The sequence below is a fragment of the Procambarus clarkii genome, chromosome 21, assembly GCF_040958095.1.
Source record: "Procambarus clarkii isolate CNS0578487 chromosome 21, FALCON_Pclarkii_2.0, whole genome shotgun sequence".
Classification (NCBI taxonomy): domain Eukaryota; kingdom Metazoa; phylum Arthropoda; class Malacostraca; order Decapoda; family Cambaridae; genus Procambarus; species Procambarus clarkii.
The window spans coordinates 5,495,368-5,517,906 of record NC_091170.1 but is presented as its reverse complement, the minus strand read 5'-3'; the positions used below and the strand labels follow the sequence as shown (position 1 = coordinate 5,517,906).

Here is a 22,539-nt window from a genome sequence, read left to right as displayed (position 1 = left end):
CTTCTCTACCACATCGTCAGAGATGACCTCTATCTCGACCTCTTCATCTCTTGATTTGAATTTCTTTGTAGAAGAATTCCTGTCATCTTTCTTATTACGAGTGGTCACCCCTCCCTCGGTGGGGGAACTGGCTCCCTTCTAAAAAAAATTTCAAATAAACAAAAAAATAAACAATACCCATTGTTTCGTGTTCTGTCTTGTGTTTGAATTTAATACCCATTCAATACCCATTTCCTTCATTTCCACAGCCCATAAAACAGAGGAAAGGGTCCTGAAAGATATTGTCAGTAGAAACGTTATCCCTACAGACAAAAATCAGAAGATACAACAGATGATTTACTATAAAACCAGAAAAACGGCCAGCCTACTCATGAGAAACTCTCCAGACACAAAGCAGAACGCTTTAAAAGAGACCAAAGTCGTCTATGCCTTCAAATGCCCTCTTGGGGACTGTAAGCCTAAAAAAAACCAGTATATAGGCAAGACAACAACATCTCTTTCCAGGCGTTTAACGATGCATAAGCAACAGGGCTCCATTAAGGAACATATAATCTCTTCCCACAAACAAACCATCACCAGAGAAATCTTAGCTAACAACATAGAAATCATCGATAGATACAGCGATAGCAGGCGGCTTGACGTCTGCGAGGCACTACTACACATCAAGAAGTCAACACCAGCAATCAACAGCCAATTAACGCACAACTATATTCTACCCACTTCAAGACTCCGCTCCAATATAGAAACATCAAGAAATATGGACCAATAGGCTTTCTACAATTACTACCATTCAATACCCATTGTTTCGTGTTCTGTCTTGTGTTTGAATTTAACACCCATTCAATACTCATTGTTGAAAGTTCGTTTTCACCTCATCCACCTCACCCAAATGTAGATATAAACTCGAAGATGTGCAAAGCTCTATTCAGTTTCAGTTGTGTGTTTGTAAACTAAAGTCTTTGAAAATGTAATAAGTTTTACAAAACGCGCTCAAGTGTCGCGTCAGACTAGAAATAAAAATGAATTTTGGAGAATTGATCTTTGAATTACCATCAACAGTGAAAAGAAACGTACGAAAGATCGAGAAAATTCGTGTTAGAATTATTAATCTTACTTTTTCGGTCATATTTAATAATATATATATATATATATATATATATATATATATATATATATATATATATATATATATATATATATAATCTTTGGACAACACCCACCAGTGGGACTCGAACCCAGAAAGCACAACTACCTTCCAGTAGCTGGCATAACTAGTATGCTTTAACCCACTACGCCATCAGACCTTACAAAAGAAGTAGATAGTTCGAGATATATATATCTCAAACATCTCCACCTCCCGAAGGCACCAGATGAGTGAGGGGTCAGTCTGCATTTTTCGTCAAGCCACTGTCAATGTGAGAGAACTCGTGTCCAGCTTATAAGCCTATACTTGCATCAACCACAAGTGAAGATAAATAATCTTTGGACAACACCCACCAGTGGGACTCGAACCCAGAAAGCACAACTACCTTCCAGTAGCTGGCATAACTAGTATGCTTTAACCCACTACGCCATCAGACCTTACAAAAGAAGTAGATAGTTCGAGATATATATATCTCAAACATCTCCACCTCCCGAAGGCACCAGATGAGTGAGGGGTCAGTCTGCATTTTTCGTCAAGCCACTGTCAATGTGAGAGAACTCGTGTCCAGCTTATAAGCCTATACTTGCATAAACCACAAGTGAAGATAAATAATCTTTGGACAACACCCACCAGTGGGACTCGAACCCAGAAATCACAACTACCTTCCAGTAGCTGGCATAACTAGTATGATTTAACCCACTACGCCATCAGACCTTACAAAAGAAGTAGATAGTTCGAGATATATATATCTCAAACATCTCCACCTCCCGAAGGCACCAGATGAGTGAGGGGTCAGTCTGCATTTTTCGTCAAGCCACTGTCAATGTGAGAGAACTCGTGTCCAGCTTATAAGCCTATACTTGCATAAACCACAAGTGAAGATAAATAATCTTTGGACAACACCCACCAGTGGGACTCGAACCCAGAAAGCACAACTACCTTCCAGTAGCTGGCATAACTAGTATGCTTTAACCCACTACGCCATCAGACCTTACAAAAGAAGTAGATAGTTCGAGATATATATATCTCAAACATCTCCACCTCCCGAAGGCACCAGATGAGTGAGGGGTCAGTCTGCATTTTTCGTCAAGCCACTGTCAATGTGAGAGAACTCGTGTCCAGCTTATAAGCCTATACTTGCATAAACCACAAGTGAAGATAAATAATCTTTGGACAACACCCACCAGTGGGACTCGAACCCAGAAAGCACAACTACCTTCCAGTAGCTGGCATAACTAGTATGCTTTAACCCACTACGCCATCAGACCTTACAAAAGAAGTAGATAGTTCGAGATATATATATCTCAAACATCTCCACCTCCCGAAGGCACCAGATGAGTGAGGGGTCAGTCTGCATTTTTCGTCAAGCCACTGTCAATGTGAGAGAACTCGTGTCCAGCTTATAAGCCTATACTTGCATAAACCACAAGTGAAGATAAATAATCTTTGGACAACACCCACCAGTGGGACTCGAACCCAGAAAGCACAACTACCTTCCAGTAGCTGGCATAACTAGTATGCTTTAACCCACTACGCCATCAGACCTTACAAAAGAAGTAGATAGTTCGAGATATATATATCTCAAACATCTCCACCTCCCGAAGGCACCAGATGAGTGAGGGGTCAGTCTGCATTTTTCGTCAAGCCACTGTCAATGTGAGAGAACTCGTGTCCAGCTTATAAGCCTATACTTGCATAAACCACAAGTGAAGATGTGGTTTATGCAAGTATAGGCTTATAAGCTGGACACGAGTTCTCTCACATTGACAGTGGCTTGACGAAAAATGCAGACTGACCCCTCACTCATCTGGTGCCTTCGGGAGGTGGAGATGTTTGAGATATATATATCTCGAACTATCTACTTCTTTTGTAAGGTCTGATGGCGTAGTGGGTTAAAGCATACTAGTTATGCCAGCTACTGGAAGGTAGTTGTGCTTTCTGGGTTCGAGTCCCACTGGTGGGTGTTGTCCAAAGATTATTTATCTTCACTTGTGGTTTATGCAAGTATAGGCTTATAAGCTGGACACGAGTTCTCTCACATTGACAGTGGCTTGACGAAAAATGCAGACTGACCCCTCACTCATCTGGTGCCTTCGGGAGGTGGAGATGTTTGAGATATATATATCTCGAACTATCTACTTCTTTTGTAAGGTCTGATGGCGTAGTGGGTTAAAGCATACTTGTTATGCCAGCTACTGGAAGGTAGTTGTGCTTTCTGGGTTCGAGTCCCACTGGTGGGTGTTGTCCAAAGATTATTTATCTTCACTTGTGGTTTATGCAAGTATAGGCTTATAAGCTGGACACGAGTTCTCTCACATTGACAGTGGCTTGACGAAAAATGCAGACTGACCCCTCACTCATCTGGTGCCTTCGGGAGGTGATGTTTGAGATATATATATCTCGAACTATCTACTTCTTTTGTAAGGTCTGATGGCGTAGTGGGTTAAAGCATACTAGTTATGCCAGCTACTGGAAGGTAGTTGTGCTTTCTGGGTTCGAGTCCCACTGGTGGGTGTTGTCCAAAGATTATTTATCTTCACTTGTGGTTTATGCAAGTATAGGCTTATAAGCTGGACACGAGTTCTCTCACATTGACAGTGGCTTGACGAAAAATGCAGACTGACCCCTCACTCATCTGGTGCCTTCGGGAGGTGGAGATGTTTGAGATATATATATCTCGAACTATCTACTTCTTTTGTAAGGTCTGATGGCGTAGTGGGTTAAAGCATACTAGTTATGCCAGCTACTGGAAGGTAGTTGTGCTTTCTGGGTTCGAGTCCCACTGGTGGGTGTTGTCCAAAGATTATTTATCTTCACTTGTGGTTTATGCAAGTATAGGCTTATAAGCTGGACACGAGTTCTCTCACATTGACAGTGGCTTGACGAAAAATGCAGACTGACCCCTCACTCATCTGGTGCCTTCAGGAGGTGGAGATGTTTGAGATATATATATCTCGAACTATCTACTTCTTTTGTAAGGTCTGATGGCGTAGTGGGTTAAAGCATACTAGTTATGCCAGCTACTGGAAGGTAGTTGTGCTTTCTGGGTTCGAGTCCCACTGGTGGGTGTTGTCCAAAGATTATTTATCTTCACTTGTGGTTTATGCAAGTATAGGCTTATAAGCTGGACACGAGTTCTCTCACATTGACAGTGGCTTGACGAAAAATGCAGACTGACCCCTCACTCATCTGGTGCCTTCGGGAGGTGGAGATGTTTGAGATATATATATCTCGAACTATCTACTTCTTTTGTAAGGTCTGATGGCGTAGTGGGTTAAAGCATACTAGTTATGCCAGCTACTGGAAGGTAGTTGTGCTTTCTGGGTTCGAGTCCCACTGGTGGGTGTTGTCCAAAGATTATTTATCTTCACTTGTGGTTTATGCAAGTATAGGCTTATAAGCTGGACACGAGTTCTCTCACATTGACAGTGGCTTGACGAAAAATGCAGACTGACCCCTCACTCATCTGGTGCCTTCGGGAGGTGGAGATGTTTGAGATATATATATCTCGAACTATCTACTTCTTTTGTAAGGTCTGATGGCGTAGTGGGTTAAAGCATACTAGTTATGCCAGCTACTGGAAGGTAGTTGTGCTTTCTGGGTTCGAGTCCCACTGGTGGGTGTTGTCCAAAGATTATTTATCTTCACTTGTGGTTTATGCAAGTATAGGCATATATATATATATATATATATATATATATATATATATATATATATATATATATATATATATATATATATATATATATATATATATATATATATATATATATATATATATATATATATATATATGTATGTATGTATATATATTTTTTTTTTCGAAGTTTGTGAGGGTACCACCTCTGGTGCCAATGTGGGGACCCATAGCCTCGGAGAAGAAAATAAAAAGTATTCAGAGGAGACCTTGTGGTTTCTCACTGAACACTAATATTATCTTCTCCTACCACCCCCATTCTTTTGTATGTACACATATATATTTACTTTATTTGAACTTTGTTACAAAAAAGAGTTACATATGGGTTACAAAGATGGTTATCATAGGTTGTCGAGTTCCTCCAGCTCCTCAGATGGCGGGCAGGAACCCTGGATGCAGTACGCATTTCCCCTCTGTATCGCCACACTGAGGCGCTGGAAAAGAAAGCTTGCAGCTCTTGGGTCCCTTGTTGTTTCAATGAGCCTAGAACCCAGTTCCTTCAAAAAACTGGTAGCACTTTTACCCCAGGCGCCGAGTGTCTCAGAAGCAATGGGGACAAAATTGTAGTGGTGATCCAGTTCACTATACTTACAGGATTTGGCTGCTTCCCTGTGGGTGGCAGCACCACCTGGTTGTGCAACACTGAGGTTAATGTAGGTGTTAGCCAGGGTTGATACGCACGTGTAGTCCCATACCAACTGCTCGCCATTCTTCCAGGGGTTCACTGTGATACCATCCGGGCGACCAATAAGAGCATCAGAGTTACGGGGCGTTAGGTAACGGGGCTCTCTTTCAGCTGGGCATCCAGCTGTGGTGAGGCTCCTCTTGATGATGTCGTTAACTTCATTGTGCCTCGAGTGCCATCCCCCTGTTCTTTGGCAGAGTAGGCCATGGTGGCCGTACCTGTCAGCCACCACCTCGCCGCAAATACACCTATATCTGGTGTGGATTGGGGCAGCAAGGCGGAGGGCCACAGCAATTCGGAGGGCGTGTGGTGTGAGACGTGTGCCAGTTGCCGACATTGGGGTTGCTAACAGGAAATCCCCTGCATGTGGTGCTGCTACTGCTGTGAGGCGAGCAATGTCGTGTTGTGTTGTTGCAGCACCCAGGCACTCTGCAGCAACTTGGTCTACAATGGGGCCATCCCAGCTGGATTGCTTGTGGGCTTTTGGGGATGGTGGTTGAGGTGATTGGCCTGCACGAGAGGCCCACTCTGTGGCACAGTGTGTAAAATTGGGATCATGTACACCTGCCAGCTGATTTAAGTGGGCAGATAGAATTTCCTTCACAAGGTCGTCGGATGCTGATAAGGAGGACAGGAAGGCTGGAACAGCGATTTGCGTTGCTGTTCGAACTCCGAGGCCCCCAAGTCTTACGGGAAGAGAGGCTTGTTTCCACTGTAGGTCATCGAGAGAGAGGTTAAGGGCTTTTTCTAGCATTGATTTCAGTAACCGGTCATACTCACTTAGTTTTTGGCTACTGTAAGATGGTGAACACCTCAGAAAGTAGGTTAACCTGGGGAGGGACAGACATCTGGTGATGAGGTAGAGTGCATCATGAGCATCAATATCCTCAATCCTCCCATCCATCCTCTTAAGGTCGGCGATTTTCTTATCAAGGACCTCATCCATGGCTTTCAACCCCAGGGGAGCTCCTAGGAGTGTGCTGTCTTCAGGTTTAGTTTTATGGATATTTTGCAGAAGACCCTCTATTCTCTCTACGATGCCCTGGTTGGAACATATTATTTCACATTTAGAAGGGTTCAGGGTGAGGCCTAAAACTGCACCTTGCTGCTGGATTTTTCTGATGTCCTCCAGGAGGGAGTCTTGGGAACCAGCTAGGGTACCATCATCCAAGAACCAGATGTTAAGCTCGCTGGACAGGACCTCTGTGACTTGTTTGATGACTAAGCAGAAAAGGAGAGGAGCAAGGGGGTCACCCTGTTGGACGCCTTCTCGCGAGTCAATTTCATGTTCGCCAAAAAGTAGCTTAAAATCCATACTGTAGCATGAATGTACAAAAGGGTAGAGGGAAGGGAAATGACTATGAACCGCATGGAGTACAGCATCCCTCCGCACCAAATTGAAGGCATTTTTGAAATCTAGCTTGATAAGGGCCTTTTCGTCTGTGATGTTGGCGATGAAGGCTCGAGCTGCATGGGCTGCTGCCTCACACCCTTTTGGAATGCCAAACCCGAGCTGTTTTGGCTTCAGCATGTTGGCCGCTGCATCACTAACTGTTCTTGCAGCTGCCTTTGCGACGAGACGCCGGAGAGAATTGCCCACAGCTATTGGCCTGATCCCTCCATCCTTTTTCTTTAGAGCACAGAGAGATGCTCCAAAAAAGATAGGTCTTATGGACGCTGGTATGTTGCCAGCTAGACATGTGTTGGTGAATCTGGTTAGTTCCACCAAGAGGTTCTTTGCAATGTCACCCAGTGCAGGGTTGAGCATTTGCTTGAGGTGGTTGGGTTTTAGTCCTGTGAACCCACCTGCTGATCCTGTAGGGAAGGACATGGCTGCTTTATGAACCACAGATTCAGCCACCCAGAGAGGTTCTGCTCCGGTAGCCCCCACTTGTACAATGTCGTCCTCACGCGGAGCCCTGGGTGGGTGTTTCTCCCTTAGGGCTTGAGCTGTTGCGGCATCTCTGTCGGCAATTGAGTCCTCACTGGTGATGACTCGTATTGCGCCAATAGTGTTTCCTTCTTCTATTTTCTTGGTGACTGATGTTCTGATTTTTGATGTCTCGGATATGCCACTCTTGCTCTTCCTGCCGTGGGTGTTTCTCGCGCGAGTGGGAAGGCGCACCTGGTTGTCCTCCCTGGGAAAATCTATATATCATATATATATATCTATATATCATATATATATCTATATATATATATATATCTATATATATATATATATCTATATATATATATATCTATATACATATTATATATATATCTATATATATATATATATATATCTATATATATATATCTATAGATATATATCTATATATCATATAAATCATATACATATATATGTATATATGTCGTAACTAGTAGCCAGAACGCACTTCTCAGCCTACTATGCAAGGCCCGATTTGCCTAATAAGCCAAGTTTTCTTGAACTAATGTTTTTTCGACTACCTAACCTACCTAACCTAACCTAACCTAACTTTTTCGGCTACCTAACCTAACCTAACCTATAAAGGTAGGATAGGTTAGGTTAGGTAGGGTCGGTTAGGTTCGGTCATATATCTACGTTAATTTTAACTCCAATAAAAACAATTTTACCTCATACATAATGAAATGGGTAGCTCTATCATTTCATAAGAAAAAAATAGAGAAAATATATTAATTTAGGAAAACTTTGCTTATTAGGCAAATCGGGCCTTGATTAGTAGGCTGAGAAGTGCGTTCTGGCTACTAGGTACGACATATATATAAATATATATATTTATATATATATATTTATATATATATATATATTTACATATATATATATATATATATATATATATATATATATATATATATATATATATATATATATATATATATATATATATATATATATATATATATTTTGGTAGCAGTCTTTCCTGTAGACATATATTATTAAATATGACCGAAAAAGTAAGATTAATAATTCTAACACGAATTTTCTCAATCTTTCGTACATTTCGTTTCACTGTTGGAGGTAAATCAAAAATCAATTCTCCAAAATTCATTTTTATTTCTAGTCTGACGCGACACGAGCGCGTTTCGTAAAACTTATTACATTTTCAAAGACTTTAGTTCACAAATACACAACTGAATAGAACTTACGCATCTCCGATATTATATCTACATTTGAGTGAGGTGGAAGGAGTGATGTGGCATTAACACAAGACAGAACAAGATGTGGTATTAATAGGGTATTAATTTCATCAACACAAGACAGAACAAGAGTATTAATAGGGTATTAATTTCATCAACACAAGACAGAACACGAAACAATGGATATTGAATAGAAGTGTTTGTAGAAAGCCTATTGGTCCATATTTCTTGATGCTTCTATATTGGAGCGGAGTCTTGAGGTGGGTAGAATATAGTTGTGCAATAATTGGCTGTTGATTGCTGGTGTTGACTTCTTGATGTGTAGTGCCTCGCAAATGTCAAGCCACCTGCTATCGCTGTATCTATCGATGATTTCTGTGTTGTTTACAAGGATTTCTCTGGCGATGGTTTGGTTGTGGGAAGAGATTATATGTTCCTTAATGGAGCCCTGTTGCTTATGCATCGTTAAACGCCTAGAAAGAGATGTTGTTGTCTTGCCTATATACTTGGTTTTTTGGAGCTTACAGTCCCCAAGAGGGCATTTGAAGGCATAGACGACGTTAGTCTCTTTTAAAGCGTTCTGTTTTGTGTCTGGAGAGTTTCTCATGAGTAGGCTGGCCGTTTTTCTGGTTTTATAGTAAATCGTCAGTTGTATCCTCTGACTTTTGTCTGTAGGGATAACGTTTCTATTAACAATATCTTTCAGGACCCTTTCCTCCGTTTTATGAGCTGTGGAAAAGAAGTTCCTGTAAAATAGTCTAATAGGGGGTATAGGTGTTGTGTTAGTTGTCTCTTCAGAGGTTGCATGGCTTTTCACTTTCCTTCGTATGATGTCTTCGACGAAACCATTGGAGAAGCCGTTATTGATTAGGACCTGCCTTACCCTACAGAGTTCTTCGTCGACTTGCTTCCATTCTGAGCTGTGGCTGAGAGCACGGTCGACATATGCGTTAACAACACTCCTCTTGTACCTGTCTGGGCAGTCGCTGTTGGCATTTAGGCACATTCCTATGTTTGTTTCCTTACTGTAGACTGCAGTGTGGAAACCTCCGCCCTTTTCCATGACTGTTACATCTAGAAAGGGCAGCTTCCCATCTTTTCCATCTCGTAAGTGAAACGCAGCACGGAACTCTGCTCAAATGCCTCCTTCAGCTCCTGCAGATGTCTGACATCAGGTACCTGTGTAAAAATGTCGTCAACATACCTGCAGTATATGGCCGGTTTCAAGTTCATGTCGACTAAGACTTTTTGCTCGATGGTACCCATGTAGAAGTTTGCAAACAGGACATCTAGGGGAGAACCCATGGCGACCCCATCTACTTGCTTATACATGTGCCCATCCGGGCTCAAGAAGGGTGCCTCTTTAGTACAAGCTTGGAGTAGTTTCCTCAGAATATTTTCTGGTATGTCAAGAGGAGTACAGGCTGGATCACGATACACTCTGTCGGCTATCATTCCGATTGTCTTGTCCACAGGTACGTTGGTAAACAGCGATTCTACGTCCACCGAGGCTCTTATCCCTGTGGCCCGTGTGCCCCGCAGTAAGTCAACAAATTCCTTTGGAGACTTCAGGCTGAAGGTGCAAGGAACATAAGGAGTCAGCAGGCCGTTGAGTCGCTTCGCCAGTCTGTACGTGGGGGTGGGTGTTGTCCAAAGATTGTTTATCTTCACTTGTGGTTTATGCAAGTATAGGCTTATAAGCTGGACACGAGTTCTCTCACATTGACAGTGGCTTGACGAAAAATGCAGACTGACCCCTCACTCATCTGGTGCCTTCGGGAGGTAGAGATGTTTGAGATATATATCTCGAACTATCTACTTCTTTTGTAAGGTCTGATGGCGTAGTGGGTTAAAGCATACTAGTTATGCCAGCTACTGGAAGGTAGTTGTGCTTTCTGGGTTAGAGTCCCACTGGTGGGTGTTGTCCAAAGATTGTTTATCTTCACTTGTGGTTTATGCAAGTATAGGCTTATAAGCTGGACACGAGTTCTCTCACATTGACAGTGGCTTGACGAAAAATGCAGACTGACCCCTCACTCATCTGGTGCCTTCGGGAGGTAGAGATGTTTGAGATATATATCTCGAACTATCTACTTCTTTTGTAAGGTCTGATGGCGTAGTGGGTTAAAGCATACTAGTTATGCCAGCTACTGGAAGGTAGTTGTGCTTTCTGGGTTCGAGTCCCACTGGTGGGTGTTGTCCAAAGATTGTTTATCTTCACTTGTGGTTTATGCAAGTATAGGCTTATAAGCTGGACACGAGTTCTCTCACATTGACAGTGGCTTGACGAAAAATGCAGACTGACCCCTCACTCATCTGGTGCCTTCGGGAGGTAGAGATGTTTGAGATATATATCTCGAACTATCTACTTCTTTTGTAAGGTCTGATGGCGTAGTGGGTTAAAGCTTACTAGTTATGCCAGCTACTGGAAGGTAGTTGTGCTTTCTGGGTTCGAGTCCCACTGGTGGGTGTTGTCCAAAGATTGTTTATCTTCACTTGTGGTTTATGCAAGTATAGGCTTATAAGCTGGACACGAGTTCTCTCACATTGACAGTGGCTTGACGAAAAATGCAGACTGACCCCTCACTCATCTGGTGCCTTCGGGAGGTAGAGATGTTTGAGATATATATCTCGAACTATCTACTTCTTTTGTAAGGTCTGATGGCGTAGTGGGTTAAAGCATACTAGTTATGCCAGCTACTGGAAGGTAGTTGTGCTTTCTGGGTTCGAGTCCCACTGGTGGGTGTTGTCCAAAGATTGTTTATCTTCACTTGTGGTTTATGCAAGTATAGGCTTAAAAGCTGGACACGAGTTCTCTCACATTGACAGTGGCTTGACGAAAAATGCAGACTGACCCCTCACTCATCTGGTGCCTTCGGGAGGTAGAGATGTTTGAGATATATATCTCGAACTATCTACTTCTTTTGTAAGGTCTGATGGCGTAGTGGGTTAAAGCATACTAGTTATGCCAGCTACTGGAAGGTAGTTGTGCTTTCTGGGTTCGAGTCCCACTGGTGGGTGTTGTCCAAAGATTGTTTATCTTCACTTGTGGTTTATGCAAGTATAGGCTTATAAGCTGGACACGAGTTCTCTCACATTGACAGTGGCTTGACGAAAAATGCAGACTGACCCCTCACTCATCTGGTGCCTTCGGGAGGTAGAGATGTTTGAGATATATATCTCGAACTATCTACGTCTTTTGTAAGGTCTGATGGCGTAGTGGGTTAAAGCATACTAGTTATGCCAGCTACTGGAAGGTAGTTGTGCTTTCTGGGTTCGAGTCCCACTGGTGGGTGTTGTCCAAAGATTGTTTATCTTCACTTGTGGTTTATGCAAGTATAGGCTTATAAGCTGGACACGAGTTCTCTCACATTGACAGTGGCTTGACGAAAAATGCAGACTGACCCCTCACTCATCTGGTGCCTTCGGGAGGTAGAGATGTTTGAGATATATATCTCGAACTATCTACTTCTTTTGTAAGGTCTGATGGCATAGTGGGTTAAAGCATACTAGTTATGCCAGCTACTGGAAGGTAGTTGTGCTTTCTGGGTTCGAGTCCCACTGGTGGGTGTTGTCCAAAGATTGTTTATCTTCACTTGTGGTTTATGCAAGTATAGGCTTATAAGCTGGACACGAGTTCTCTCACATTGACAGTGGCTTGACGAAAAATGCAGACTGACCCCTCACTCATCTGGTGCCTTCGGGAGGTAGAGATGTTTGAGATATATATCTCGAACTATCTACTTCTTTTGTAAGGTCTGATGGCGTAGTGGGTTAAAGCATACTAGTTATGCCAGCTACTGGAAGGTAGTTGTGCTTTCTGGGTTCGAGTCCCACTGGTGGGTGTTGTCCAAAGATTGTTTATCTTCACTTGTGGTTTATGCAAGTATAGGCTTATAAGCTGGACACGAGTTCTCTCACATTGACAGTGGCTTGACGAAAAATGCAGACTGACCCCTCACTCATCTGGTGCCTTCGGGAGGTAGAGATGTTTGAGATATATATCTCGAACTATCTACTTCTTTTGTAAGGTCTGATGGCGTAGTGGGTTAAAGCATACTAGTTATGCCAGCTACTGGAAGGTAGTTGTGCTTTCTGGGTTCGAGTCCCACTGGTGGGTGTTGTCCAAAGATTGTTTATCTTCACTTGTGGTTTATGCAAGTATAGGCTTATAAGCTGGACACGAGTTCTCTCACATTGACAGTGGCTTGACGAAAAATGCAGACTGACCCCTCACTCATCTGGTGCCTTCGGGAGGTAGAGATGTTTGAGATATATATCTCGAACTATCTACTTCTTTTGTAAGGTCTGATGGCGTAGTGGGTTAAAGCTTACTAGTTATGCCAGCTACTGGAAGGTAGTTGTGCTTTCTGGGTTCGAGTCCCACTGGTGGGTGTTGTCCAAAGATTGTTTATCTTCACTTGTGGTTTATGCAAGTATAGGCTTATAAGCTGGACACGAGTTCTCTCACATTGACAGTGGCTTGACGAAAAATGCAGACTGACCCCTCACTCATCTGGTGCCTTCGGGAGGTAGAGATGTTTGAGATATATATCTCGAACTATCTACTTCTTTTGTAAGGTCTGATGGCGTAGTGGGTTAAAGCATACTAGTTATGCCAGCTACTGGAAGGTAGTTGTGCTTTCTGGGTTCGAGTCCCACTGGTGGGTGTTGTCCAAAGATTGTTTATCTTCACTTGTGGTTTATGCAAGTATAGGCTTATAAGCTGGACACGAGTTCTCTCACATTGACAGTGGCTTGACGAAAAATGCAGACTGACCCCTCACTCATCTGGTGCCTTCGGGAGGTAGAGATGTTTGAGATATATATCTCGAACTATCTACTTCTTTTGTAAGGTCTGATGGCGTAGTGGGTTAAAGCATACTAGTTATGCCAGCTACTGGAAGGTAGTTGTGCTTTCTGGGTTCGAGTCCCACTGGTGGGTGTTGTCCAAAGATTGTTTATCTTCACTTGTGGTTTATGCAAGTATAGGCTTATAAGCTGGACACGAGTTCTCTCACATTGACAGTGGCTTGACGAAAAATGCAGACTGACCCCTCACTCATCTGGTGCCTTCGGGAGGTAGAGATGTTTGAGATATATATCTCGAACTATCTACTTCTTTTGTAAGGTCTGATGGCGTAGTGGGTTAAAGCATACTAGTTATGCCAGCTACTGGAAGGTAGTTGTGCTTTCTGGGTTCGAGTCCCACTGGTGGGTGTTGTCCAAAGATTGTTTATCTTCACTTGTGGTTTATGCAAGTATAGGCTTATAAGCTGGACACGAGTTCTCTCACATTGACAGTGGCTTGACGAAAAATGCAGACTGACCCCTCACTCATCTGGTGCCTTCGGGAGGTAGAGATGATGAACACATATGCGAACACACATATGTGTTCCTCACGTGTTGCCCCAAAAATGAGGTGATTTGATAAAATGCTATGCCCAAGATTACCATCCGAGTGCCGGCGGGGAAGTGGTTTAAATAGCTTCAGCTATCACTTCCTTATGTCCGGACGTGATGGTCAAGCGGATTAAGGCGTCCCTGTACATACCAGTTGCTTTGCTCCTGGCAGTATGGGTTCGAGTCACTTCTGGGGTGTGAGTTTTCAGTTGCATATAGTCCTGGGGACCATTCAGGCTTGTTCGCATATATATATATATATATATATATATATATATTAGTATATATTTTAGTATATATTTTGGTAGCAGTCTTTCCTGTAGACATATATTATTAAATATGACCGAAAAAGTAAGATTAATAATTCTAACATGAATTTTCTCAATCTTTCGTACATTTCGTTTCACTGTTGGAGGTAAATCAAAAATCAATTCTCCAAAATTCATTTTTATTTCTAGTCTGACGCGACACGAGCGTGTTTCGTAAAACTTATTACATTTTCAAAGACTTTAGTTCACAAATACACAACTGAATAGAACTTACGCATCTCCGAGTTTATATCTACATTTGTGTGAGGTGGAAGGGGTGATGTGGCATTAACACAAGACAGAACAAGATGTGGTATTAATAGGGTATTAATTTCATCAACACAAGACAGAACAAGAGTATTAATAGGGTAATAATTTCATCAACACAAGACAGAACACGAAACAATGGATATTGAATAGAAGTGTTTGTAGAAAGCCTATTGGTCCATATTTCTTGATGCTTCTATATTGGAGCGGAGTCTTGAGGTGGGTAGAATATAGTTGTGCAATAATTGGCTGTTGATTGCTGGTGTTGACTTCTTGATGTGTAGTGCCTCGCAAACGTCAAGCTGCCTGCTATCGCTGTATCTATCGATGATTTCTGTGTTGTTTACTAGGATTTCTCTGGCGATGGTTTGGTTGTGGGAAGAGATTATATGTTCCTTAATGGAGCCCTGTTGCTTATGCATCGTTAAACGCCTAGAAAGAGATGTTGTTGTCTTGCATATATACTGGGTTTTTTGGAGCTTACAGTCCCCAAGAGGGCATTTGAAGGCATAGACGACGTTAGTCTCTTTTAAAGCGTTCTGTTTTGTGTCTGGAGAGTTTCTCATGAGTAGGCTGGCCGTTTTTCTGGTTTTATAGTAAATCGTCAGTTGTATCCTCTGATTTTTGTCTGTAGGGATAACGTTTCTATTAACAATATCTTTCAGGACCCTTTCCTCCGTTTTATGAGCTGTGGAAAAGAAGTTCCTGTAAAATAGTCTAATAGGGGGTATAGGTGTTGTGTTAGTTGTCTCTTCAGAGGTTGCATGGCTTTTCACTTTCCTTCTTATGATGTCTTCGACGAAACCATTGGAGAAGCCGTTATTGACTAGGACCTGCCTTACCCTACAGAGTTCTTCGTCGACTTGCTTCCATTCTGAGCTGTGGCTGAGAGCACGGTCGACATATGCGTTAACAACACTCCTCTTGTACCTGTCTGGGCAGTCGCTGTTGGCATTTAGGCACATTCCTATGTTTGTTTCCTTAGTGTAGACTGCAGTGTGGAAACCTCCGCCCTTTTCCATGACTGTTACATCTAGAATGGGCAGCTTCCCATCCTTTTCCATCTCGTAAGTGAAACGCAGCATGGAACTCTGCTCAAATGCCTCCTTCAGCTCCTGCAGATGTCTGACATCCGGTACCTGTGTAATAATGTCGTCAACATACCTGCAGTATATGGCCGGTTTCAAGTTCATGTCGACTAAGACTTTTTGCTCGATGGTACCCATGTAGAAGTTTGCAAACAGGACACCTAGGGGAGAACCCATGGCGACCCCATCTACTTGCTTATACATGTGCCCATCCGGGCTCAAGAAGGGTGCCTCTTTAGTACAAGCTTGGAGTAGTTTCCTCAGAATATTTTCTGGTATGTCAAGAGGAGTACAGGCTGGATCACGATACACTCTGTCGGCTATCATCCCGATTGTCTCGTCCACAGGTACTTTGGTAAACAGCGATTCTACGTCCAACGAGGCTCTTATCCCTGTGGCCCGTGTGCCCCGCAGTAAGTCAACAAATTCCTTTGGAGACTTCAGGCTGAAGGCGCAAGGAACATAAGGAGTCAGCAGGCCGTTGAGTCGCTTCGCCAGTCTGTACGTTGGTGTGGGTATCTGGCTAATGATTGGCCGAAGTGGGTTTTCAGGCTTGTGCGTCTTGACATTTCCATACGCATATCCAGGTTTATATTCTCCAATGATCTTTGGCAGGTGGAGTCCGGATTTCTTGGCGTTCACAGTTTCGATCAGTTTGTTGACCTTTGCTTTTAATTCGGCTGTAGTGTCCTTCGTTACCCTTTGGAACTTAGTTTGGTCAGAGAGTATGATGTTCATTTTCGCCAGATATTCGTCTTTTTTAAGAATGACATATATTGGCGACTTGTCACCTCTCCTGACAACTAACTCCTTGTTCTCACGAAGGCTTTTAGCTGCCGCTTTAAGCTCGGGGGACAGTATGGTGCTTCTGTAGTTGCCTCGATTCTTTCCTCCTTCTGCAATAAGTTCTGCTTGTAAGGTATCTTTGGTAGTGACCATCTTTTGTGTCTCGAGGTCGAATATGTCGTCCAACAGAATTTCCAACTCTACTTTCCGGGCCATCTCACTCGGTCTGGACATAACATGACAGTTTATGCCCAGATTTAGGAGAGTGACTTGGTCCTCAGTGAGGTTAATTCCTGCAAGGTTCAGGAAGCCATCTCTTGGTCGTGGAATTGCCATAGGTCCTCCATATAATGTTGTTAGTTTCTTGATAATCCTTGTTTCAGTACTGAGGCGATGTTGGTCTGTGAGGATGTCGAAATGTTGTTCAATGCGGGTACGGATACTATCGTCGATGTTGCTATTTCTCCACTCGTTTGTAGCATGAAGTAGTTGCGTTTTGTTGTCTTTGATTTCATTCTCTGCCTTGTATATCTGATCACGAATCAGATCCTGGCGATATTTTATCGTGAAGGCTTGATTCCGTGCTGCTGGTTCGTGCGCTTTAATATTAGTATATTTTGGTAGCAGTCTTTCCTGTAGACATATATTATTAAATATGACCGAAAAAGTAAGATTAATAATTCTAACACGAATTTTCTCAATCTTTCGTACATTTCGTTTCACTGTTGGAGGTAAATCAAAAATCAATTCTCCAAAATTCATTTTTATTTCTAGTCTGACGCGACACGAGCGCGTTTCGTAAAACTTATTACGTTTTCAAAGACTTTAGTTCACAAATACACAACTGAATAGAACTTACGCATCTCCGAGTTTATATCTACATTTGAGTGAGGTGGAAGGGGTGATGTGGCATTAACACAAGACAGAACAAGATGTGGTATTAATAGGGTATTAATTTCATCAACACAAGACAGAACAAGAGTATTAATAGGGTATTAATTTCATCAACACAAGACAGAACACGAAACAATGGATATTGAATAGAAGTGTTTGTAGAAAGCCTATTGGTCCATATTTCTTGATGCTTCTATATTGGAGCGGAGTCTTGAGGTGGGTAGAATATAGTTGTGCAATAATTGGCTGTTGATTGCTGGTGTTGACTTCTTGATGTGTAGTGCCTCGCAAACGTCAAGCCGCCTACTATCGCTGTATCTATCGATGATTTCTGTGTTGTTTACTAGGATTTCTCTGGTGATGGTTTGGTTGTGGGAAGAGATTATATGATTATTACGCCTCTTTCTAGGCGTTTAACGATGCATAAGCAACAGGGCTCCATTAAGGAACATATAATCTTTTCCCACAACCAAACCATCGCCAGAGAAATCCTAGTAAACAACACAGAAATCATCGATAGATGATTTCTATCCTCTGAAGAGAACTAACACAACACCTATACCCCCTATTAGACTATTTTACAGGAACTTCTTTTCCACAGCTCATAAAACGGAGGAAAGGGTCCTGAAAGATATTGTTAATAGAAACGTTATCCCTACAGACAAAAATCAGAGGATATAACTGACGATTTACTATAAAACCAGAAAAACGGCCAGCCTACTCATGAGAAACTCTCCAGACACAAAACAGACCGCTTTAAAAGAGACTAACGTCGTCTATGCCTTCAAATGCCCTCTTGGGGACTGTAAGCTCCAAAAAACCCAGTATATAGGCAAGACAACAACATCTCTTTCTAGGCGTTTAACGATGCATAAGCAACAGGGCTCCATTAAGGAACATATAATCTCTTCCCACAACCAAACCATCGCCAGAGAAATCCTAGTAAACAACACAGAAATCATCGATAGATACAGCGATAGCAGGCGGCTTGACGTTTGCGAGGCACTACACATCAAGAAGTCAACACCAGCAATCAACAGCCAATTATTGCACAACTATATTCTACCCACCTCAAGACTCCGCTCCAATATAGAAGCATCAAGAAATATGGACCAATAGGCTTTCTACAAACAATTCTATTCAATATCCATTGTTTCGTGTTCTGTCTTGTGTTGATGAAATTAATACCCTATTAATACTCTTGTTCTGTCTTGTGTTGATGAAATTAATACACTATTAATACCACATCTTGTTCTGTCTTGTGTTAATGCCACATCACCCCTTCCACCTCACTCAAATGTAGATATAAACTCGGAGATGCGTAAGTTCTATTCAGTTGTGTATTTGTGAACTAAAGTCTTTGAAAATGTAATAAGTTTTACGAAACGCGCTCGTGTCGTGTCAGACTAGAAATAAAAATGAATTTTGGAGAATTGATTTTTGATTTACCTCCAACAGTGAAACGAAATGTATGAAAGATTGAGAAAATTCGTGTTAGAATTATTAATCTTACTTTTTCGGTCATATTTAATAATTTATATATATATATATATATATATATATATATATATATATATATATATATATATATATATATATATATATATATATATATATATATGTTGTTGAATATGACCGAAAATGTAAGATTAATAATTCTAACACGAATCTTCTCATAATTTCTTATGTTTTTCTTCACTGTCGGTTGTAATAAAAATAACAATTCTCCAAAATTAATTTTTTAATTGTCTGACGCCTGAACGCGTTTCGTAATTCGTATTACATTTTCAAAGACTAAATTTACACACAAATTCTTCGTACTTATACTCTATTGGATGAGGTGATATGGTAAAAAAGTTTTGGGTGAGGTGACAAACACAACACAGAACACGAAACAATAGTATAAATTGGATAAGTGAACATATGAATGGAAGTAACTGCAGAAGGTTACCTTCTGCAGTTACTTCCACTCATGGTGACTCTAGCTGCACCACTTAGCAGCAAACTTTCCAGCATACAACTACCCTGTAGAATCACAACTCTACAAATGTGAGCAGATCCAGTAAAATTAGTTGAAAAGAGAGAGATTTGCATTATAAATATAAGATGGTAACACTTCTCTTCTTTATAAAGTTAGCAGATGACCGTAACTCATACTAACAATTTAATTTAAAAAAAAAAGTACTCACCAGGAGCCTCAAGGGTGACCACCTTTGGACGGGCATCTTGTTGCTGTTGTGGGTTGCCCATGTTCTCAAACAGCAGTCTTCTGTATGGTGAAGGCTCTTGTCTCGTCTCGGGATTTTATAGGCAAGAGACCCTGCGCACCCCCCCCCCCCCCCTCACTTATTATTATGGGAGGAGCAAGTAACCCCCCCCCAATCCCCACCCTCTTTACACTTTCTATGTCTCCACTTTACTTATTATATGATAGATAAATATCTTATTTCATATAAATGATAATTAAGCATCAACGTGTGGTTGTGTCTCACACAAGAATCGTTTGCACCATTGATAAGACCCAATAGTTAGGCCTCTGCAAAACGTTCACTCACAAGGCTGCTTCATTGGTAAATAATGTCTGGCGTATGATAGAACACGCTTATCATTTAAGTCTAAAAGTACTTTAGAAAATACATTTTACAAATATAGCAAGGTTGAATTTAATCCCAGACTGGTAACTTTATGTACAAACATGATGCAATATAATCCACAAGTGAGACTAAAATCACTCTGGATTCTATACAATGATGTATGCACTTCTCTAACATTATGTTTTTCAATAAACTTTATAAAATAAGGACTATAAAAATCTGGCGATAGAGCAAAACTGTCAAAAAAGAATAAAAGGCGAGTGAGCATGTCTAAATACATACACATCCAATGCCCCATATATATTTTGCTGTCACTAGGTAAAATATTAACTATAAAGACAATAGGTTTCATTGGTCTTTGTTTTAAAATATCAATCTGCATAATCTCTTTGGCATTATAACACCCGAGATAATACACTTGTTCTCCAAGTTTATGTTGTAAATTTAAATTAATTTCTTGACAATTCATGATTTTGTTGTTTAAAGCAGCACATCACAAAAACAGTTCTCTGGTGGTCGATGGATAAGATCCCGGTCGTTTCTGCAAAGAGTAGAATCAGTCTGTTATATGTAACACCCCCATCGAAAAGAAGTTCCATGCATAAGTTACCGGATTTCTCTACGGGTAGAGCATCTCTTGTGTCTACCGCAGTTAGGTTAATACAAATACGGATCTTCCTCTATTAAAAGGTCTGTATTCAAGAATGAAATCATTCTCCAGTACTATTGCTCACATTGTTTCATAATAAAGTCGCGAATAATGATGTTGAAATTCACTCGAAATACAATATACGGCGATATTATTTATACAAATGGCTATATTACTTTTATTACCATTTTCGAAATACAAACCATTTTCGGCATATTCACCGGCATAGGCGCTCATTGGAACTACAACCATATATAATTTATGAGGTATGACGTTAGACCAGGGCTGATCAATCAAGAGACACGTCTGATATGCTGCTAGGACATAGTTTTTACATAGTGTCTTGTTGTAAGTATATGTTACACTTTCTGCTGAAGCTGCCAAAGAATTATTCAAAGCAAGATAGGCAGTTGGGTAAGGAAAAACACGGGTCACCCATAATTTCTCATAATCCAAATGGACTCTAAATTTAGAGGCATCTGCAGCGCTCGAATTTAGAATCCAAGCTTGTGGGGAAAGTTTGAATCTTAGATTAAATCAATATTATCTAAGATATACTGATCCAGGGTAGAAATATCCAGGGCTAAGGGAAAACACATTGATAGCCCATTAGTTTTACAGTCATTAATAAAATCTTTCTCTTTCTCATTCGCATTGGTAAAATAGGCGTCAGTAAATTTTTTAATGATGCCACTTCTCTTCCAATCACTGCGAAAGGCACCAAGTCGACCTAGCGTGGCCATCTTCGAGGTTGCCATGTATGTAATTACTTTTATAAAATACAAGTAATTGAAATTATAATTAGATTCAATCACTTGTTCTCCTAAAAATACTTGCACGCTTTTAAATACCGTATTTGACAACTCATTAATAAATTCCACATTATCTTCAGCTGCTAGTTTAGTGGACCCATCCTCTTTAGTTAAGGATGCTTTAAAATCTAAAACTATATTCGATAAGTCTATAAATGCCCCTTGAGCACTTGGGATGCGAAATTCAAAGTAATTGTCCCTTAAACGCTGATTTATAGGAAGGTTAACAGGTAGGATGTAATGTGTTGACTCGAAGCAATAGAGCTTTCCACGTGCCTCACTCTGTGACGTCTAGGAAATTGGTCTATAATACTGGAAGTATAATTTTCAAAAGGAACTCTCGCCCCACTACTATCTACACCCTCCATGATCGTCTCGCTGTCAGATGACGACTGTCTAACTTATAGAGAATATGCCATTCTTATAGCTGATACACGACTTTGGTTGTGCACCTCTGTAATTGGCATTTTCATTGGAAGACTTTTTGTTAACCCTACCTCCCGTCACTATCTTCTTGGCAACCCCCTTAAGGGCATCTACACCGTGAGTGTTAAGAGAGGTCTTTACATCTCGTCTCCCACTTGACAAATCATCCAGTACATTTTTTCGGAAAACAATTGTGCTCGAAGCACTACTGCGCATTAGAAATGGTATTGCACTGCGTGCCATCCTAGCCAGTGCACTTAGAAATCCCCCACCTCTATGATGGTAAGGTGCCTGGAATACACGTATGTCGTCCAAACCTCCTCCACGTTTCCCGGGGTGAACTCAAATGAGTCCAGAAATTCTTTCTGACTCGGTGGGTGAAAAGGTACTCTCATGTCTGAGGTTGCAATTACTACTCTGGAATCTGGTTGGGCTAAAACAGCACCTAAACCAACAGGACTAGCATCCACCGTTAACTCAGTGTCCTTTGATGGATCAAAATACGCAGCAGTCGCATTCTTTACTAGTGCATCTTTCACAGCATCAAATGCATTTTGCTCGATATCGCTCCAGTACCATGATGCATTTTTCTTCAGGAGCTCACGTAGAGGCTTCGTAATGGTAGCAAAATCTGGAATGAAGCGAGAACAGTAGTGTGCCATT

At 41.4% G+C, this 22,539-nt stretch overlaps 1 protein-coding gene across 1 annotated transcript in view; it reads right to left on the bottom strand.

Annotated features, from left to right (window-relative positions):
* LOC138366999 (protein FAM186A-like) overlaps nt 1–22,539 on the bottom strand; it is a 58,304-nt gene that overhangs the window by 18,914 nt on the left and 16,851 nt on the right. Inside the window, exons 3-4 of the mRNA XM_069328403.1 lie at nt 21,490–21,741; nt 1–138 (exon numbers count right to left, since the gene is read on the bottom strand). The exon at nt 1–138 is cut by the window's left edge and continues 45 nt beyond it. Of these exons, the coding sequence (XP_069184504.1) occupies nt 1–138; nt 21,490–21,741 (390 nt within the window). The remainder of the gene's footprint in view (nt 139–21,489; nt 21,742–22,539) is intronic.